Source organism: Theropithecus gelada, chromosome 14, assembly GCF_003255815.1.
Source record: "Theropithecus gelada isolate Dixy chromosome 14, Tgel_1.0, whole genome shotgun sequence".
Classification (NCBI taxonomy): Eukaryota; Metazoa; Chordata; class Mammalia; order Primates; family Cercopithecidae; genus Theropithecus; species Theropithecus gelada.
In genome coordinates this window covers 48,103,200-48,120,052 of record NC_037682.1, presented here as the reverse complement: position 1 = coordinate 48,120,052, position 16,853 = coordinate 48,103,200, and the positions used below count along the sequence as shown (strand labels likewise).

At 50.4% G+C, this 16,853-nt stretch overlaps 2 protein-coding genes across 4 annotated transcripts in view; one reads left to right on the top strand and one right to left on the bottom strand.

Moving 5' to 3' along the window:
• The window catches only part of NCR3LG1 (natural killer cell cytotoxicity receptor 3 ligand 1), a 25,291-nt gene extending 11,382 nt beyond the window's left edge, over nt 1–13,909 (top strand). Inside the window, exons 3-5 of the mRNA XM_025355796.1 lie at nt 3,947–4,285; nt 5,809–5,909; nt 13,850–13,909. Coding sequence (XP_025211581.1) covers nt 3,947–4,285; nt 5,809–5,909; nt 13,850–13,909 — 500 coding nt within the window. The remainder of the gene's footprint in view (nt 1–3,946; nt 4,286–5,808; nt 5,910–13,849) is intronic.
• Nucleotides 12,770–16,853, bottom strand: KCNJ11 (potassium voltage-gated channel subfamily J member 11). Of its 3 annotated transcripts, XM_025357397.1 has the most exons (3): nt 16,358–16,602; nt 15,526–15,584; nt 14,050–15,354 (listed from the first exon to the last, which is right to left on the bottom strand). In XM_025357397.1, the coding sequence occupies exon 3, from the start codon at nt 15,336–15,338 to the stop codon at nt 14,427–14,429; it is 912 nt and encodes a 303-aa protein (XP_025213182.1). In that variant the 5' UTR covers nt 15,339–15,354; nt 15,526–15,584; nt 16,358–16,602; the 3' UTR covers nt 14,050–14,426. The 3 variants fall into 3 exon arrangements, with proteins under 3 accessions (XP_025213181.1, XP_025213182.1, XP_025213180.1); XM_025357396.1 differs by lacking the exons at nt 15,526–15,584; nt 16,358–16,602 and adding an exon at nt 16,691–16,853 and having other exon boundaries at nt 12,770–15,354; XM_025357395.1 differs by having other exon boundaries at nt 14,050–15,584; nt 16,358–16,384.

Here is a 16,853-nt window from a genome sequence, read left to right as displayed (position 1 = left end):
TGGGCTCAAGTGATCCTCCCACCTTGGTCTCCCAAAGTGCTCATACAGGTATGAGCCACCATGCCTGGCCTGCCAAAGCACTTCTTTTTATGTTTCTCGCACAGCAGATCTGTTGGTGAAAGGTTTGTCTGAGAAAGTCTTTATTTATACTTCACCTTTGAAGGAAAATTGTTCTGGATATAAGATTCCGTGTTGGTGTTTTCTCTTTTTAAAGTTTCAATGCTTTAAATTAATTTCACTTCACTCTCTTCTTGCTTGCATTGTTTCTGACAAGAAGTCCAGTGCTGTTCTTGTTCCTCTATATGTAAGGTATGTTTTTCTCCCTGTGACTTTTTTTCTTTTTCCTTCCTTCCTTCCTTCCTTCCTTCCTTCCTTCCTCCCTCCCTCCCTCCCTCCCTCCCTCCCTCCCTCTCTCCCTCCCTTCTTCCATTTCTTTCTCTCTCTCTCTCTCTTTCCTTTCTTTTCCCTTTTCTTTTCTTTCGTCTTTCAAGATGGGGTCCCACTCTGTTTCCCAGGTTGGAGTGCAATGGTGTGATCACGGCTCATTGCAGCCTTGACCTACTGGGCTGAAGCTCAAGTGATCCTCCCACCTCAGCCTCCCAAGTAGCTGGGGCCACACGTGGGTGCCACCAAGCATGGCTAATTTTTGTATTTTTTGTAGAGATGGCATTTCGCCGTGTTGCCCAGGCTGGCCTCGAACTTCTGAGCTCAAGTGATCCACCTGCCTTGGCCTCTGAAAGTGCTGGGATTATGGGAGTGAGCTGCCATGCTTGGCCATCTTTGTCTTTCTAAAGTTGAAATATGATATGGCTAGATGTGGATAGGCATATTTGGATATTTATCCTGCCTGGTATTCTCTAAGCTTCCTGGGTCTGTAGTTTGGTGTCTATCATTAATTTTGGAAAATTCTCAGCCATTATTTCTTCAAAGTATTTCTTCTGCTCCTTTCTCTTTTCTTCTTCTTGTATTCCCATTATATATCTGTTACACCTTTTGTAGTATCCCACAGTTCTTGGATATTCTGTTTTTTAAAAATTCTTTTTTCTCCTTGTATTTCAGTTTGGGAAGTTTCTTTTTTTAAAATTTTTGTTTGTGACAGGGTCTCATTCTGTCTCCCAGGCTGGAGTGCAGTGGCAGGATCTCAGCTCACTGCAACCTCTGCTTCCCAGGTTCAAGCGATTCTTGTGCCTCAGCCTCCTGAGTAGCTGGGACTACAAGAGTGCACAACCATGCCTGGCTAACTTTTGTTTTTTAAGTAGAGACGGGGTTTTGCCATGTTGGCCAGGGTGGTCGCCAACTGCTGACCTCAAGCAATCTGCCCACTTTGGCCTCCCAAAGTGCTGGGATTATAGGCGTGAGCCACCACACCATTCTGAGTTTGGGAAGTTTCTATTAACATCTTCAAGCTCAATGATTCTTTCCTTGTCAGTTTCTTTCTTTCTTTCTTTTCTTTCTTTTTTTTTTTTTTTTTTGAGACGGAGTTTTGCTCTTGTTGCCCAGTCTGGAGTGCAGTGGTGCGATCTCGGCTCACTGCAACCTCCGCCTCCCAGTTTCAAGTGATTCTCCTGCCTCAGCCTCCCAAGTAGCTGGGATTACAGGCATGCGCCACCATGCCTGGCTAATTTTGTATTTTTATTAGAAATGGGGTTTCTCCATGTTGGTCAGGCTGGTCTCGAACTCCTGACCTCAGGTGATCCACCCACCTCAGCCTCCCAAAGTGCTGAGATTATAGGTGTGAGCCACTGTGCCCAGCCTCCTTGTCAGTTTCAAGTCTACTGATGAACCCACTCAAGGCATTCTTCATTTCTTTAATGATATTTTGAGTTCTAGCATTCACTTTTGGTTCTTTCTTAGCATCTCCATCACTCTGCTTATATTACCCATCTGTTTGTGCATGTTATCTGCTCTTTCTGTTAGTGCTGTTAACATTTTAATTATAGTTTTTTAAAAGTCCCTATATGATAATTCTAAAATCTGTGTCATACCTGAGTCTGGGTCTGATGTTTACTTGGTTTTTATGTACTTTTTAGCATGTCTTGTAATTTTTCAGTTGAAAGAGAGATATTATATATCAGGCTTTTATTATGAAGCTTTATGTTAATTTGGCTAGGAGCTGGGTTGCGTTTAATGCTTATTATAGCTATAGGTGCCAGAGATTTCAGTTTCTCTAGTGCTTTTTTCTCTCCTTTCCTATTGTCTTTGAGTTTCCTTATGAACTCCTTAAATAGGGTCTGTGCCTTGTAGCTCTCTCACTTGTAATTTTCTGTTATTATACTGGATCCCTGTTGATGTGGTAGTAAAGTGTTGAAGGAGAATCTGTTTATACTTTTATAATTAATCTTATTCTTTTAGTGGCCTGAGCCCCTGGACTGTGACCTTCAGAAGTGTTTCTTAGCCTTTTCTTTTTCTCTCTTCTTAAGTGATACAGAAAGGCTATAGACAGCTGGAGTTGCCTAATTTTCGTCTCCCAGGTCAGATAAGGCTCTGACATCTTCCCTTGAGATGGAGGGAATAATCTGGGTGTATTTTAAAATGATTACTTCTTTCCATCCCCCAGAAAGAAGAGGAGATTTTTCTTGGCTCTTTACTGTGAGAATCTGTTGGGGTTCCTGGAGGTAAAACTCATGACAGTGTGGTAGCATCCCCAAGACTGGGTCCTGAGGATGAAAACCCATGAAAGTATGGTAGCATCCCTAAGACCAGAACCTGAGGAGGTTTTTATTCTCAAACTAGTTCACACTCATCCTTTACTAGTTTGTCGGAGTTACTGCTTAAGTACTTCTACCAGTTTATGACTCCAGCAGCTTCTGCATGAGGCAATTTTGTCTTAGCTGTAATTTTCTTAATCTCCTTCTTTCTCCAGCTTTCTGAGTCGCAGTTTGCCCTGTCACTTCAATTCTCCGAAGAATCTAAGAAAAGTGGTTGATTTTCAATTTGTTCAGCTTTTGTTCTTATTATAGGGTGGGAGCGATGACCTCTCATGTGAGAGGGAAAACTGGAAGTCAATAGTGGTTGTGGAAATGGCAGTTTATTTTTCTTTCAGAACTGATGTAGCCAGCCAACGGCAGATATGGCAGATAGCTCTGTGATCATCTGGGACCCATGATCCTTTTATCTTGTCACTCTGCCCTCTTCAGTATGTATCATCCACCTTGTGTTTGGAAATGGCCTATCCATCTCCAGTCATCACATAGTATTCCAGACATCCTGCAGGAAATATGAAGGAGACAGACAGAGAGAAAGAGACAGTCTTTTAAGACATCCTTTTAATTTAAGGATACTTCCTAGAAGTTGCTTTTGCCACTTTTGCTTAATTCCAGACCTACTAGACCTTGAGTTTGCATGGCCAAACATACCTGCGGTGGAGGTTGGGTGATACAGCTTTAATCTGAATATGTCATGGCCAGCTAAAAGTGCATAGAATAGAAATTGAAGAGCAATTAGCAGTCTCTACCGCAACAGTGTTCCAAGGCTTTCCTCAGATTATGAAAGGTGTCTGTGGCACAACATAGCTTAAGAAAACTCTGCTTTACAAAATTGCTATGAGAGTTGGGATCACAGCATGTCAACACTCGGTTGGCACTGGCACCGACATACCCAGAATATTTAGCCCAAGCTGACTTGCATTCAGTCACTTGCGTGTCCTGAAGGCTTGCCATGGGTCAGATGTCAGGCTGATAATAAGCTAATCCCTCCCTACCCTTAAGGAGTGCCCAGTCTGATATTGTAAATCTTCAGCTCATTGCTGGACATGATTGCAGCATTATCTATGCCTCAGAGTCCCCATCTTTTAAAAAGAGTAGACATCCTGTGTTTTTTGTCTTATCTGGCTACAGGAGCAGTGATGCACAGGTGTGAAGGTATGGTAGAAGCCAGTTAGCTTAAGGTGTGGCAGGGATAAAAGGCTGCTGGGCCCAACTTTGTATGACTTTTTTTTCCCTGGCAGCTTCCCCAACTAGCAGATTGTTTCAGGATCAAGCGGTGGTGAAAGAGAATGAAGGCAAATATATGTGTGAGTCAAGTAGGTTCTATCCAAAGGATATTAATATAACATGGGAGAAGAGGACCCAGAAGTCTCCCCATCACGTAGTGATTTCTGAGAACATCATCACTGGTCCCACCATCAAGAATATGGATGGTACATTTAACATCACTAGCTACTTGAAGCTGAACTCCTCTCAGGAAGACCCTGGGACTGTCTACCGATGTGTGATACGGCATGAGTCCTTGCATACTCCTGTGAGCATCGACTTTAACCTGACTGCTCCTCGGCAGAGTCTTTCTGGTAAGGGTCTTTCTGGACATTTCTTCTCTTCCCTGCCTTGAGGGACTGTAACATAAGACTTATTCCCACACAGCCCGGGGTCTTAGCTGGGGACTGAAGGGGAAGGAGAGAAAGCTTGGACTGGAAGGACCAAGCTGGGGTCTGGCCTAGCTCAGCCCCAGAGTCAGCAGCCCAGCTTAGGTCCCTACACCTGGGCAGAAGATGGTCTAGAGTGGTGACCATAGTCATCAGGTGGAGCAGGGCGACTTGTCAGCTCATGGCAGCTTCAGGGTTTTGGATGGTCCATATGGCTTGAAATAGGGAACCTGCCAGCTGCTAGGGGAATGGGGACAGTATCCTACCCATGTTCCCTGAGGATAAGGGGCTATCAGGGGCCAGGGACCAGTCCTGCTAGCAGCCCTTCTAGTCAGGCTCTAGGTTCACTGTAAACTGTTGGCTGGTAGGCTGGTAGAGGCTGAATCAATAGTCTTGTCTTTTTTTTTTTTTTTTTTTTGAGATGGAGTTTTGCTTTTGTTGCCCAGGCTGGAGTTCAATGGCGTGATCTCAGCTCACCACAACCTCTGCCTCCCATGTTCAAGCGATTCTCCTGCCTCAGCCTCCTGAGTAGCTGGGTCTACAGGCATGCACCACCACGCACAGTTGATTTTGTATTTTTAGTAGAGATGGGGTTTCTCCATGTTGGTCAGGCTTGTCTCGAACTCCTGACCTCAGGTAATCCGCCTGCTTTGGCCTCCCAAAGTGCTGAGATTACAGGCATGAGCCACCGCGCCTGGCCAGTAGTCTTGTTTTACGGGCTGTGTCCCAAGATGGGGAGGCTACAGTAGAGTGGTTCTGCAAATGCTCAGTGCCTTCCCCAGGCACACTGGATCCTTAAAACACAGTTCACGGCAGACCCACTCCTGCTGGTGGGGTGGGGCTTTTTGAGCTCATATGCCCTGGTCATAGCTCTGGTCTTGGGTAGGGTAGCTCTGCTGGTAAAATGCATCTCCTTGGGTCTGAGAGGAGTAAAGAAGGCAGGGAGTGACTGGGGGCACTGAGGAATGTGGTCAGGCTATGCCAGATGGGGCCCAGGATGGTCCTGGGGAGAGAGGAATTATTCTTGGAAGTAAGGAGTAGGAGTGTGTATGGGTGGTGTGTGCAGGGCTGCAGGGAGGGTATGTGTGTCCACTGGGAGTATGAAATGGAAATATACCTTGCATGTATGGTATGAGGTGTTGTCTGTGTGGTATGCACATAGGAGTAGAAGATGGTGTCCTATTACAGAAGGTTTGAAGATGAGGGTGGCACACTTATGTGGTATGTGGTGTTCATCTTCCATATTTTTGGCAAGCGCTACATACACTGTTCGGTGTGTGGAGGTATATGTGATAGGAATGGAGACGCTGAGACATGTGGTAGAGGGCTGGTGGTTAAATCTCTGACAAGGAGGATGACACAACCACACAGATCCCAGCAGCAGTTGTGTGGTTTCTCTGGCCCTTGCCTGTAGGTTTCCTGTTAATGTTTTCCTTCTCTCTCTGCAGAACCTGAGAAGACAGATGTCTCTTCCACTTATAAGTGGCTTATTCCATTAGCTGTTGGATTGATTTTATTAATTTTATTAATTTGGATTCGTTGGAAAAAGGTAAGGGGCTCCAAAGCAAAGTTCAGCCCTGTGTCTTGGGCTAGGAAAAAGCTTTTAGGGCGGCTGCTGCCAACCTTACGAGACTCAAGGGACAGGCCTGCTGGAGAGGACTTTGTCAGTCCCTCTTCACCATCAGGTGTTGGGAATGTTGGCTCTGTTCCAATCCAGTTTCCTTTCACAGAGGACCTAGCTGTCACATGCCATCTGACCTTTGTATGGTGGTTTGTGACTCTGGGGTGATGTGTTGTAAAGCCTCCCTCTGTTTCTCCAAGTTACTAAGCAAGTATTATATCTCTGTGAATGAACCAGACTTGAGTGTTCAGACCAGGCCCTGAACTATGTGTGGGCTGCTTGTTTTTCTCACACATTTAGAAACTATGGCTCAGAGAGGGGAATTCCTCATACTTTATCTGATCAATAACTTACCATCAGATTTCACTATTTTGACTAAGAATTTCTAACCCTCACTAGGTATTTCTAAACTAAAACATGTTTCTAAACATTTTTATCCCTGACTATGGCCCAAATAGTAAATAAAACAGCTCAAGCTTTAGAGGCCCAAGAGACCTGTGAAAATGTGTTGGTTAAAATAGTTTTAGATAATAAAAGGGCCCTCAATTATTTATGGGCCTGTCAAGGCAAAATCTGCACAACAGCTAGTACATCTCATTATAAATACTTTAGGAGAAGTGGAATAATCAATTAAGAAGAATGGCTCTTTATCTAAAGTTGGCCATTTAGATTCACAGGACTTATTCCTGTTGGATCTAAGACAATGAGAAAACTGGATAAAAAGTGGTTTTCAAATGTTTCTTATGATATTTGTGACTGTTGTCATATTTCTTGCCTTTCTCTGACTCTGATATTCAGGTGCCATTGAGAGAGGAGGAAGGAAGAAACTAGTTAGGCAACATCAGCAATGATACTTATGGAAAAAGAAAACAAATCCTTTATGATCAGCTGGATTCTGCAGTTGTTTGAAAAGATGACTCCAGTCCTTCACCCTTCCCTGCATTCATGTCCATTGCTGTGTAACTCTGCAGTGTCTCCAACCATGTGACGTCTTTCAGCCAACATAAGGAGACAGCAGTGAAGGCGTGCCAGTTCCCAGTGTACGCCCCAAGAGGCCTTGTGTGTCTTCATTTGCTTCCTTGTGTGCTTCTAATGGTGCTGAGAGAAGGACAGGTCCAGACTAGCCTGCTGGAGGATGAGAGATGCTGGCTCCCACATCCTTGTTGCTCCAGTGGAGGCCAGGCTAGATTAGATGACAGCCACCTGACTCCATGTGAGCAGATCTGAGATCAGCAGAGCTGGCAGAGCCAACTCTCAAATACTTGGAAAATACTTTTAATATGTAAAACATTTTAAATATTTATTTTTATTAATACATTAATATTTAAAATGTTTTTTAAAGCCACTGTTTTATACTGGCTTTGTTAACACAGCATAAGCTAAGTGCTACAACTCCTCAGGAACCTGAGCTTTGACCAAAAGGAGTGTGGTAGCCACAGAGATGTGCCTCTGAGGCCCCCTCGAGAGAGAGCCTGTGTGAGGAGTGCAGTCAGCTGACGGGCTCCAGCTGCAGATCTCAGGGATCTGCTTCAGTATTCCAGCTGGTGCCCTGCTCTCCCCGCACTGCTCCTGCCATTGACTGAGCAAGGCAGGAGCTCCGTGTTGGGAGCTGATGCTGGAATACTGAACTACATCCCGAGATCTCCAGCTGCTGATCTCGGGGATCTGAGATGGCCACGACTTCCTCAGAGTTGTGTATTAGGTGCTAGAATAACATCATTTTGTTTGATGTCATTTTGTTATCACATTGATGAAAAAAAAATCAATTCCCAACCTGAGCCACTGGCTCTGTGGAGTTTGCATGTTCTGCATGGGTTTTCATCAGGTACTCTGGTTTCCTCTCAGATCCCAGAGATGAGCACTTTCAGTAAATTGGGGTGTCTAAATGGTGCCAGTCTGAGTGAGGGTGTGGGTGTGAGCATGCCTTACAGCCGGATGCCATCCTCTCCAGGGTTGATGCCCACTTAGTGCTCTGAGCCACTGGGATAGGCTCTGGCCACCCACAACTCTGAACTGGAATCATTGGGTGAATAATTATTTGTTTTTAGTAATTTTTTTTTTTTCAAGACAAAGTCTCACACTCTGTCACCCAGGCCAGAGTGCAGTGGCACAATCTTGGCCTACTGTAACCTCTACTTCCTGGGCTCAAGCAATACTCCCACCTCAGTTTCCTGAGTAGGTGGGACTACAGGCGCAGGTCACCATGCCTGGCTAATTTTTTTGGTGTTTTTTGTAGAGATAAGGTCTTGCCATGTTGTCTAGGCTGGTCTCGAACTCCTGAGCTCAAGCTATCCTCCTGCCTTGGGCTCCCAAAGTGCGAGGATTACAGGCATGAGCCACCGTGCCTGGCCTAGTAATCATTCTTAAATGTATATGTAAACATTTATTTCAGTGTTAAATATTGAAGTGTTTGGTCCTTATTTAGAATGTTGATGTATTTTATGACCAGAAATACGCTGTGAACTTAATTCTTTCTTATAGCTTATGGGAAAATTGGTTTTGTTCTACATTATTTTATTTAAAGTCATAGTTTCCTAGATCCTATCAACTCCATTAAATGAGGACTTACTGTACTGAAGCCTGAGGCTCATCTTAGTCCTCCCTCATTCCCCCTGCCTCTCCCTTCATAGTCAGCCTGCACTGTGGTCTGAGGCTTTCCCCGCTACAGTCTCTCTCCTTTATCTTTCATGGAACCACCCCTAAGTACTCACTTGTACTTCTGACTCCATCTTGAAAGCTGCTTCCTGGAAGATCCAAACTGACACAAGGAGGGACTGAAGGATTCGAATGAGGGAAGTAACCCATTCACCGCTTATTTGAGATGGGGAACTGAAGGACTTTGGCAGTTCCTACACAGAGACAGATGGCAGAGATGACAAGGTTTCTCAGAGAATACGTGAGTAACTGGAGTGACTTTTCCTGATGACCCAGACAGCCTGCTCAAGAGCACACTGTTGGAGCCGCCCTCCTTGGATGGAACCATGGAATGATTTTTATTCTTCTACTTCCCAGGTGAATGGGAAACCAAGGAGACAGTCGGCATTTAACAAAAAGGAATCTGCATCGCAGTCAGAACTGTGTTGCATTTGCTTCTCTCTGGATTACCTTGAAGTTACTCCCCTTCCCGCAATAATAATGGCATTATGAAAAAAACTGGAATTGATCAAATGAAGTCAAGAGTAAACAGAGGAAAGACTACCCAAAGTCTGGTTTGCTTCAGCTGGGGGCTGATGATCTGGGGAGGAGGAGGTTGGGACATATTTGTGCTGCAGGGAACAGTATTTCATGAAGGGGAGGTGTGTGACTAACAAAAGGGTTAACTGGATCCTATAAGCTATAGACAGCGTCTAGGTAGTGCCAACCTGTGCTGCATACCCAAACATTGTTGCTTCCCCCACTGAAGGTAATAAGCTGTGGAGTTGCACAGGCACTTTGTATTACTCGTTCCACTCATTGGCCTTGGTGCCTGCCAGGAACTGAGGTCAGGGGAAAGGGAGAAGTTCAAACTCCTGGACCCAGGTTGGCCAGTCCAGGCAGCCTGCTCTTCACATCACTCCAGAGTTGGACCTGCCCAGAGTGGAACTAGAATAGGGTGTGGGTAGCACCTGCTTCCCCTCCCATAAAGAGTCAGTGCCCTAGGTGGATAGATCTGGCAGGGGGGCTGCCAATAACCCAGAATCCAGCACAAAAGGTACTTCTGGCCCAGCTCCGACTAACCCCACTGTTCTTCCTTTCCCCAGCTTCTTTCAAGCTGGAATCAATCTGTTGTTCTTTGGACCTGAGGTCAACATGACTTTGATGAACGGAATTCATGTCTTCTTTCTAAAGTTATCTGGACACTTGGTACAACACAGAGTGTCTGTTATCTGGGCCTGGGGAGACCTCAGAGGCCCTGGGGAGCCCAGAGACCTGTGGAGTGTCAGGGTGGCTCTCCTCCTGTGAATGCAAGCTCCCTGGGAAAGTTCTCCCTAGAAAAAGATGTGGGGAAGGAGCTCAGATGGACAGAGCCTCCTGCCCGTGAAGAGAGCGTGGGCCCTGGAGAAGCTGCGTGAGTCCTCTCCAGCAGAAGGGCCAGAGGTGCACATTAGTGGGGCTTTGGTGGGTCTCATGGTGACATTGGCTGGAGATGCCGAATCCACAGGTGTTAGGCCTGGGCAGGTTCTAGTGTGCGAGTGGGCTAGTTTTTCTAGAGTAGCACACAGGAAGAGGGTGGCCTGGCTTGCCTTCCCTCTGAAGCTCAGGACTGAGGCCCAGGACACATCTTACACCATTGATATGAGTTGGGGACAGATGGGTAGCAGATGTGCCCAATTGACTGGCTGGGAGAAGAGCCTGGAAGGCAAAGACCTCAGTCTTCCTGTAAGGAGGAGGAAGATGGAGGACTCACCATGCACGTGGGCCAGAAAAAGTGCCAATGAGGTTGTTCTAACTCCATAGGTGTTTTAGACATAATCTAGGCTGTCACAGAACAGCCAAGCCTGCTGCCAGTTTCCAATCTGGGGTCTCAGGTAACCCCAGGGGCTTGCTGAGTTCCACCTTCCCTCTTGCCCTTGGTCTGGAGACAGCTTTCTCCCTGTGGTGAATGTGACACAACAAGGTGCAGCCCTACTAAAAGCTGGAGCTTGGGTCACTGGGACTGTGTGCTGTGGGGAAGAGGGAGAGGGAAGAGCAGGGCTGTGGCATTAGACAGACTTTGACTGAAATCTTGGACCTGCCTCCTACTAGCTGTGAGATCTTGGCAAATTACCTCCTGCTATAGGCTAAATGTCTGTGTCCCCCTAAAATGCACATGTTAAATCCTAACACCCAAGGTGATGGTATTTGGAAGTGGGGCCTTTGGGAGGTGATTAGGTGATGAGGGTGGAGCCCTCGTGAATGGGATTGGTGCCCTTGTGTAACAAGGCCCCAGAGAGCTCCCTCACACCTTCCACCATGTAAGGTTACAGGGGAAAGACAGCCATTTAAGAAGCAGGTCTTCAGCAGACACTGAATCCACGGGCACCTTGATCTTGGACTTCCCAGCTTCCAGACTGTGAATAATAAACGTCTATTGTTTATAAGCCACCCAGTCTATGGTATTTTGTTATAGAAGCCTGAATGGTCGAAGACACCACCCTTTCTGATCCTGTTTCCTCATCTAAAAACTCAAAGGAGAATGGTGCTTCTCTCATAGTCCTGCTGGGCCACAGTGACACGCGGTACTTCCCTTCTCCTTTTCAGGGGCCCTGTAGTCGAGCCAGCTCTGCACATAGCGTGTGGACGGGCTGGACTGCTTCCTCTGCTGTCACGTGATGACTAATGAATGCAGTCCTGGAGGCTGAATATCACAAACAAAATTATCACAAAAGTTCCTGCTGGGCTGAGTAGCACTCAGGTGAACTTCTTTGTCCAGTTGAGGCTAGTGCCATAGAGAAAGGGTACCCCCAGATGGAGGTAGCACCATCAGTGGGCAAGAACACCTTCGCGGAGGAGGGAGGCTTGATCGAACTGCCTCTCTATGCCTGGAGCTTTCCAGCCCCGCCCTGGGTTATGCCTTAAGGCTGGGGGTCTCCCTCAGGTTTGGTGGAAAAGCTAGGACCAGTGGCCCTGATTTTCTCTGCTGAAGTAAGTCTTCTTTGTGGCCAGCAGGTGGTGCTAAGCCCTCAGTTCTGTGGGCTTCACACTCACCAGCAGCTTAAGGTCCCTGGCAGGTGGAGGAAGGTTACTCTGGATGGGGCTCCAAGGATGGTGCTGCCAGCAGGTCCTTATTAGTGAGTCTGGCCCTTCTCCTTGGCCTTAAGGGCAGCCAAGCTGAGTCGCAAGAGCCAGCCTCCTAGAATGCTAGGCTGAGGCTGACTCTGAGTAGCTTTCACCCCTTCACCCTCTAAACCAGAAATGTGTCAGCTCTGCAAGGAAGGGAATCAGCGCTGGGGACTGCATGGGTGCCGGGAGGGGGCAGCTTAGAGCTCAGACCAGCAGCGACAACTTCCTGGCCCCTTGGCCCTGCCTCTGGAGCTGCCTGGGACAGACCCTCACTGATGCCCTGTCTGCAGGCCTCACACTGTAGCAATAACCCTGACTTTGTCCTGTACGCATCCATCCGTTATTCATTCATTCATTTTTCATTCATGTAGCACCTACTCCGTGTAAGCCAGCCACAGTGCTGAGTCCCAGTCCCTGACCTCAGGAAGCCATGGACTTGGGGATGGGGAGAGAGACCCCTAAACGTAGGCAAAAGGAGAATGCCCATAGCATAGGGGAGGGAAGGGACCTTCCTTTCCAGAGAAATCAGGGAAGGTTTCAAGGAGGCATCATTCAGCCTGGATTTTTATGGATTTCAACAGACAGAGATGAGGCCTGGGCAGTCCAGGCCAAGGGAATAACATAAGCGAGGTCTGGGAGGTAGGAAGCTCAACATTATGTGCCAGGAGGGATAGGACAGCGAGGTACCCAGGGAAGTGGGTGGGCAAGTGCAGACTCCTGGCAAGAAAACAGTGGGCCATAAAGCCGGAGAGGCAGTCACAGCCTGAATTGGCTGGCTAAGAAGCTAGCCTTGACCCAGAGGTGATGGGGACTACCGAAGGTATTTCATGGTGGGGGTGGGGGGTGACCCACCCTTCTAAGACCACCCTGGAGGCTGCGTGGCAGATGGATTGCAGTGGGTGAGATGGAGACAAGGAGACCAGGTCACAGGCATTGCCACAGCCCCTAAAATCATAGTCTCAGCTGGGAAGGGGGCACGGTGTGGAAAGAAAGACCCGGCAAATAAACATGACCAAGGGCAAAATAAAAGCACCGTCTCTCTTTAACACTTGTTTGGCCAGTTTTCTCATCATGTAGCTGATTCAGCAGCAATCACAATAGTTAACATTTATTGAGCACTTACTGTAGACCAGGCACTTCAGCATTTTACATGTTTTTCGTTTACTCCCAAAACAATTCTATGAGGTAGGTACTATTAGCATCCGTGTTATAGATGAGGCAACTGAGACACAGAGAGGTTAAGTTACTTGACAAAAGTCATACAGCTAGAGCCAGAATTCAAACCCAGGCAGTTGTCTCGAGAGGGCTCCAATTACTACACTAATGCCTATGACACCTCTACCCCTCTCCCTGGGCACTCCACCCTTCCAGCAAGTCCCTGGGAGTAGAGACAGAGTCCAGGGCTGCAGAGCCTAGTGAGTGCCCAAAGGCTGAGTTGGCCAGACAGGCTGACAGGGCTGGGCCACCTGAGGCAGGAGGGGGAAAGTCCCCCTGAGCTGGGGGAAGAGGTGCCAGCCTTCCATCCCTCCCCTGGCCTCCGTACTAGGGTCTGTGGCGCCTCTTGAAGGGGGTGGCAGCTGCCAGTCCCTGCCTCCCTTCCCACCAGCATGCTTGCTGCTCCCCAGCAAGAAAAGCCCAGAGTTTAGGTCATGAGGGGGAGGCTTTATTGACAACGGAGAAGGCAGAGTTCTAAGCAAGTTCACACAACACTGCTCCAAGGGTCCAGGCGCGGGTCAAACCCGTTAGGACCAAGGGCCTCTTCACCTCAGGGACCTCACTCCCTCCCACCATCCTGAACCTTCCCACACCTTTTCCAGCAACCCAAAGACACCCAACCCCAAGCCACCCTGTGGACAAAGTGAGTGGCAGCCACTGTCGTACAGCCAGGACCAGAGTTGGGCCTAAGGCCTAATCATGTGTGGTGGGCACAGGACACCCTCTCCTCAGCCTCTGGGGACAGGTGGGAAGTAGGCAGGGGCAGTAGCCCCAGCCCACAGAGCCCTCATTGCAGGAGGCCGATGTGGCAAAAGGCAGGAGCACTGGCATCTCCTCCTCCCTGTGCCTGAGCGGGGCTCTGCAAAGCCAAGCCTCCTCAGGTCACCTTCCCGTGCTTCCTCCCCTTCCAGCCCCGAAACTGGCCCTCGGAGGGGAGCCCCGTCAGCCCCAGGCTGTCCCTGTCGGTGTAGGCTTCACAGCACCAATCCTCCAGTGGGAACACACTCTCATCAACTGCTGGCCAGGCCCAACCCTTAGCCGGGTGCTTTTTCAGGGACCAAGGAGAGCTGGGGCCTGACCACAGGCATTTCTTGAAGCCAAAGAAGCAAAGCAGCAGCCCTCAGGGGATTGTTCTTCCCTAGCCACCTGCCCAGTGTGTGGCTGGTCAATTGTGGGGAGCTAGGACTGGCTGGACACACAGCTTTAGGGCCCAGCACCTCCCACAGCCTCTGCAGCCTTGGGCAGGGGAGAGGGGTGAGGCAATCCTGAATTGGGTTGGGAGGAGCAAGGACAAAAATAACCCAGTACAGGTTCCTGCTGAGGCCAGAAATAGCATAGTGACAAGTGCCTTGTAACACCCTGGATGAGCAGCAGGGGGAGGCTGAGCTGAGGCTAGCCCAGCCTCACACCAGGCCCTGGCTGGGCTACATACCATACCACACGGTCTGTGTGTACGCACGCGTGTGGGGGGAGCGGAGAGACCATGGCTCAGGACAGAGAATCCGGAGAGATGCTGAACTTGGGCTTGGCCTTGGCCATGGCCAAGCTACGCTTGCGCAAGGGCCCGCGGGCTGAGGCGAGGGTCAGAGCTTCCAGTAGGCTGTGGTCCTCATCAAGCTGGCGGGCCGTGCAGAGTGGAGTGGGCACTTTGATGGTGTTGCCAAACTTGGAGTAGTCCACAGAGTAACGTCCGTCCTCCTCAGCTACAATGGGGACAAAGCGCTGGCCCCACAGGATCTCATCGGCCAGGTAGGAGGTGCGGGCCTGGGTGGTGATGCCCGTGGTTTCCACCACGCCTTCCAGGATGACGATGATCTCGAGGTCCTGGTGGTGGTGCAGGTCACTGGGTGCCAGGTCATAGAGTGGGCTGTTGGCATCGATGACGTGGTAGATGATCAGCGGGGCCACCAGGAAGATGCTGTTGCCACCCACACCGTTCTCCATGGGGATGTCCACCTGGTGGAGGGGCACCACCTCGCCCTCGGGGCTGGTGGTCTTGCGCACCACCTGCATGTGGATGGTGGCGCTGATGATCATGCTCTTGCGGAGGTCGCCCACACGAAGCATGAAGCAGAGGCGGCCGTGGCGCAGGGCGATCACCGCGTGCTTGCTGAAGATGAGGGTCTCGGCCCTGCGGTGGGCCTGGGCAGTCTTCATGAAGATGCAGCCAAGCATGATGGCGTTGATCATGAGCCCCACGATGTTCTGCACGATGAGGATCAGGATGGCCAGTGGGCACTCCTCAGTCACCATGCGCCCGCCAAAGCCAATAGTCACTTGGACCTCAATGGAGAAAAGGAAGGCAGACGAAAAGGAGTGGATGCTGGTGACACAGGGCTCAGCAGTGCCCTCGTTGGGGGCCAGGTCGCCGTGGGCGAAGGCGATGAGCCACCACACCATGGCGAATAGCAGCCAGCTGCACAGGAAGGACATGGTGAAGATGAGCAGTGTGTGTGGCCACTTGAGGTCCACCAGTGTGGTGAACACGTCCTGCAGGAAACGGCCCTGCTCCCGGATGTTCTTGTGGGCCACGTTGCAGTTGCCTTTCTTGGACACAAAGCGGGCCCTACGCTCGCGGGCGCGGTACCTGGGCTCGGCAGGGTCCTCCGCCAGGCGTGTCAGCACGTACTCCTCGGGGATGATGCCCTTGCGGGACAGCATGGCTCTGGTGACCCCCAGGGAGGGGCTTCCCCCATCAGAGGCACCCCTGGGTCGTGGCCTAGGGCCTCACTGCAGCGTCCTCTCCGTGGGCACCCTCTCACCCTTGGGCTGCACTCAGCCTGTGCTGGCCTCGCTTCTGAGATAACTCCCCACCAGACTCTTCCTCACCTCCACCTGCATCCCACTTCACTTCTTAATATCAGCCTCAGGCCGGGCGCGGTGGCTCATGCCTGTAATCCCAGTACTTTGGGAGGCTGAGGCGGGCAGATCACGACGTCAGGAGTTCGAGACTAGCCTGACCAACATGGTGAAACCCCATCTTTACTAAAAATAAAAAAGTTAGCTGGGCGTGGTGGTGCGCACCTGTAATCCCAGCTACTCAGGAGGCTGAGGCAGGAGAACCACTTGAACCCGGGAGGCGGAGGTTGCAGTGAGCCCAGATCATGCCATTGCACTCCAGCCTGGGTGACAGAGCGAGACTCCGTCTCAAAAACAGAAAACAAACAACAAACAAAACAAAAAACCAGCCTCACCCTTGAGCCCACCTGCCTGCCGCCTAGGGAGCCCCCAACCCTGCCGGCTCTCCACCTGGCCCTGGGTCCTCCCTCAGCTTACCCCGCCAGCTGATCACCCTGGGTCTCCCACTGAGAGCCCGTCTCCTCTCCCAGCCTACCTTCTCAGCCCAGCTCAGAACTTAACACCTCCGGATCTCTCCCACTAACCGGACCTCACCCCCACCTCCGGGTCTCCCGCCTCACCTGCCTGGCCTCCGGGGCTCCCAGGCTCCAGCTCAGGTCCTGGCCACCCCCGCCCGTCTCCCCTCCAGGTGTGCCCGCTATGTCCTACTCCACCCTTCTCGGAGCGCCTCCGCCGCTCTCCGGATCCCCCTCCAGCTCTCGTCCTCTCTGTCTCCTTGGGATCCTGCGTTCTCCGGAGTCACCACCCCACCCGGCTCAATTCCGGCTCCCCGGCACGGCGCGAGACCCGGCGGGGCTGACTCCGAGTCGCGGCCTCCCGGTCCCTGCCGCCCGCCCGTGCCGCGGCCCCCGCTCCGCGCCAGGTCCCGGCCCCGCCCGCCGCCGCCGCTGCACCTGCTCCTGCTCCTCACGCCACAGCCGTCGCCTCCCCGCCCCCCTGCCGCCGCCCGGGCGCTCGCGGCTGGCCGTCCTCCCGTCTGTCTGTCCGTCCGTGGGTCCGTTGTGGGTCCGCGGAGACCGACCTGGGCTAGGCGGGGGTCTAGGACGGCGGGAGGGG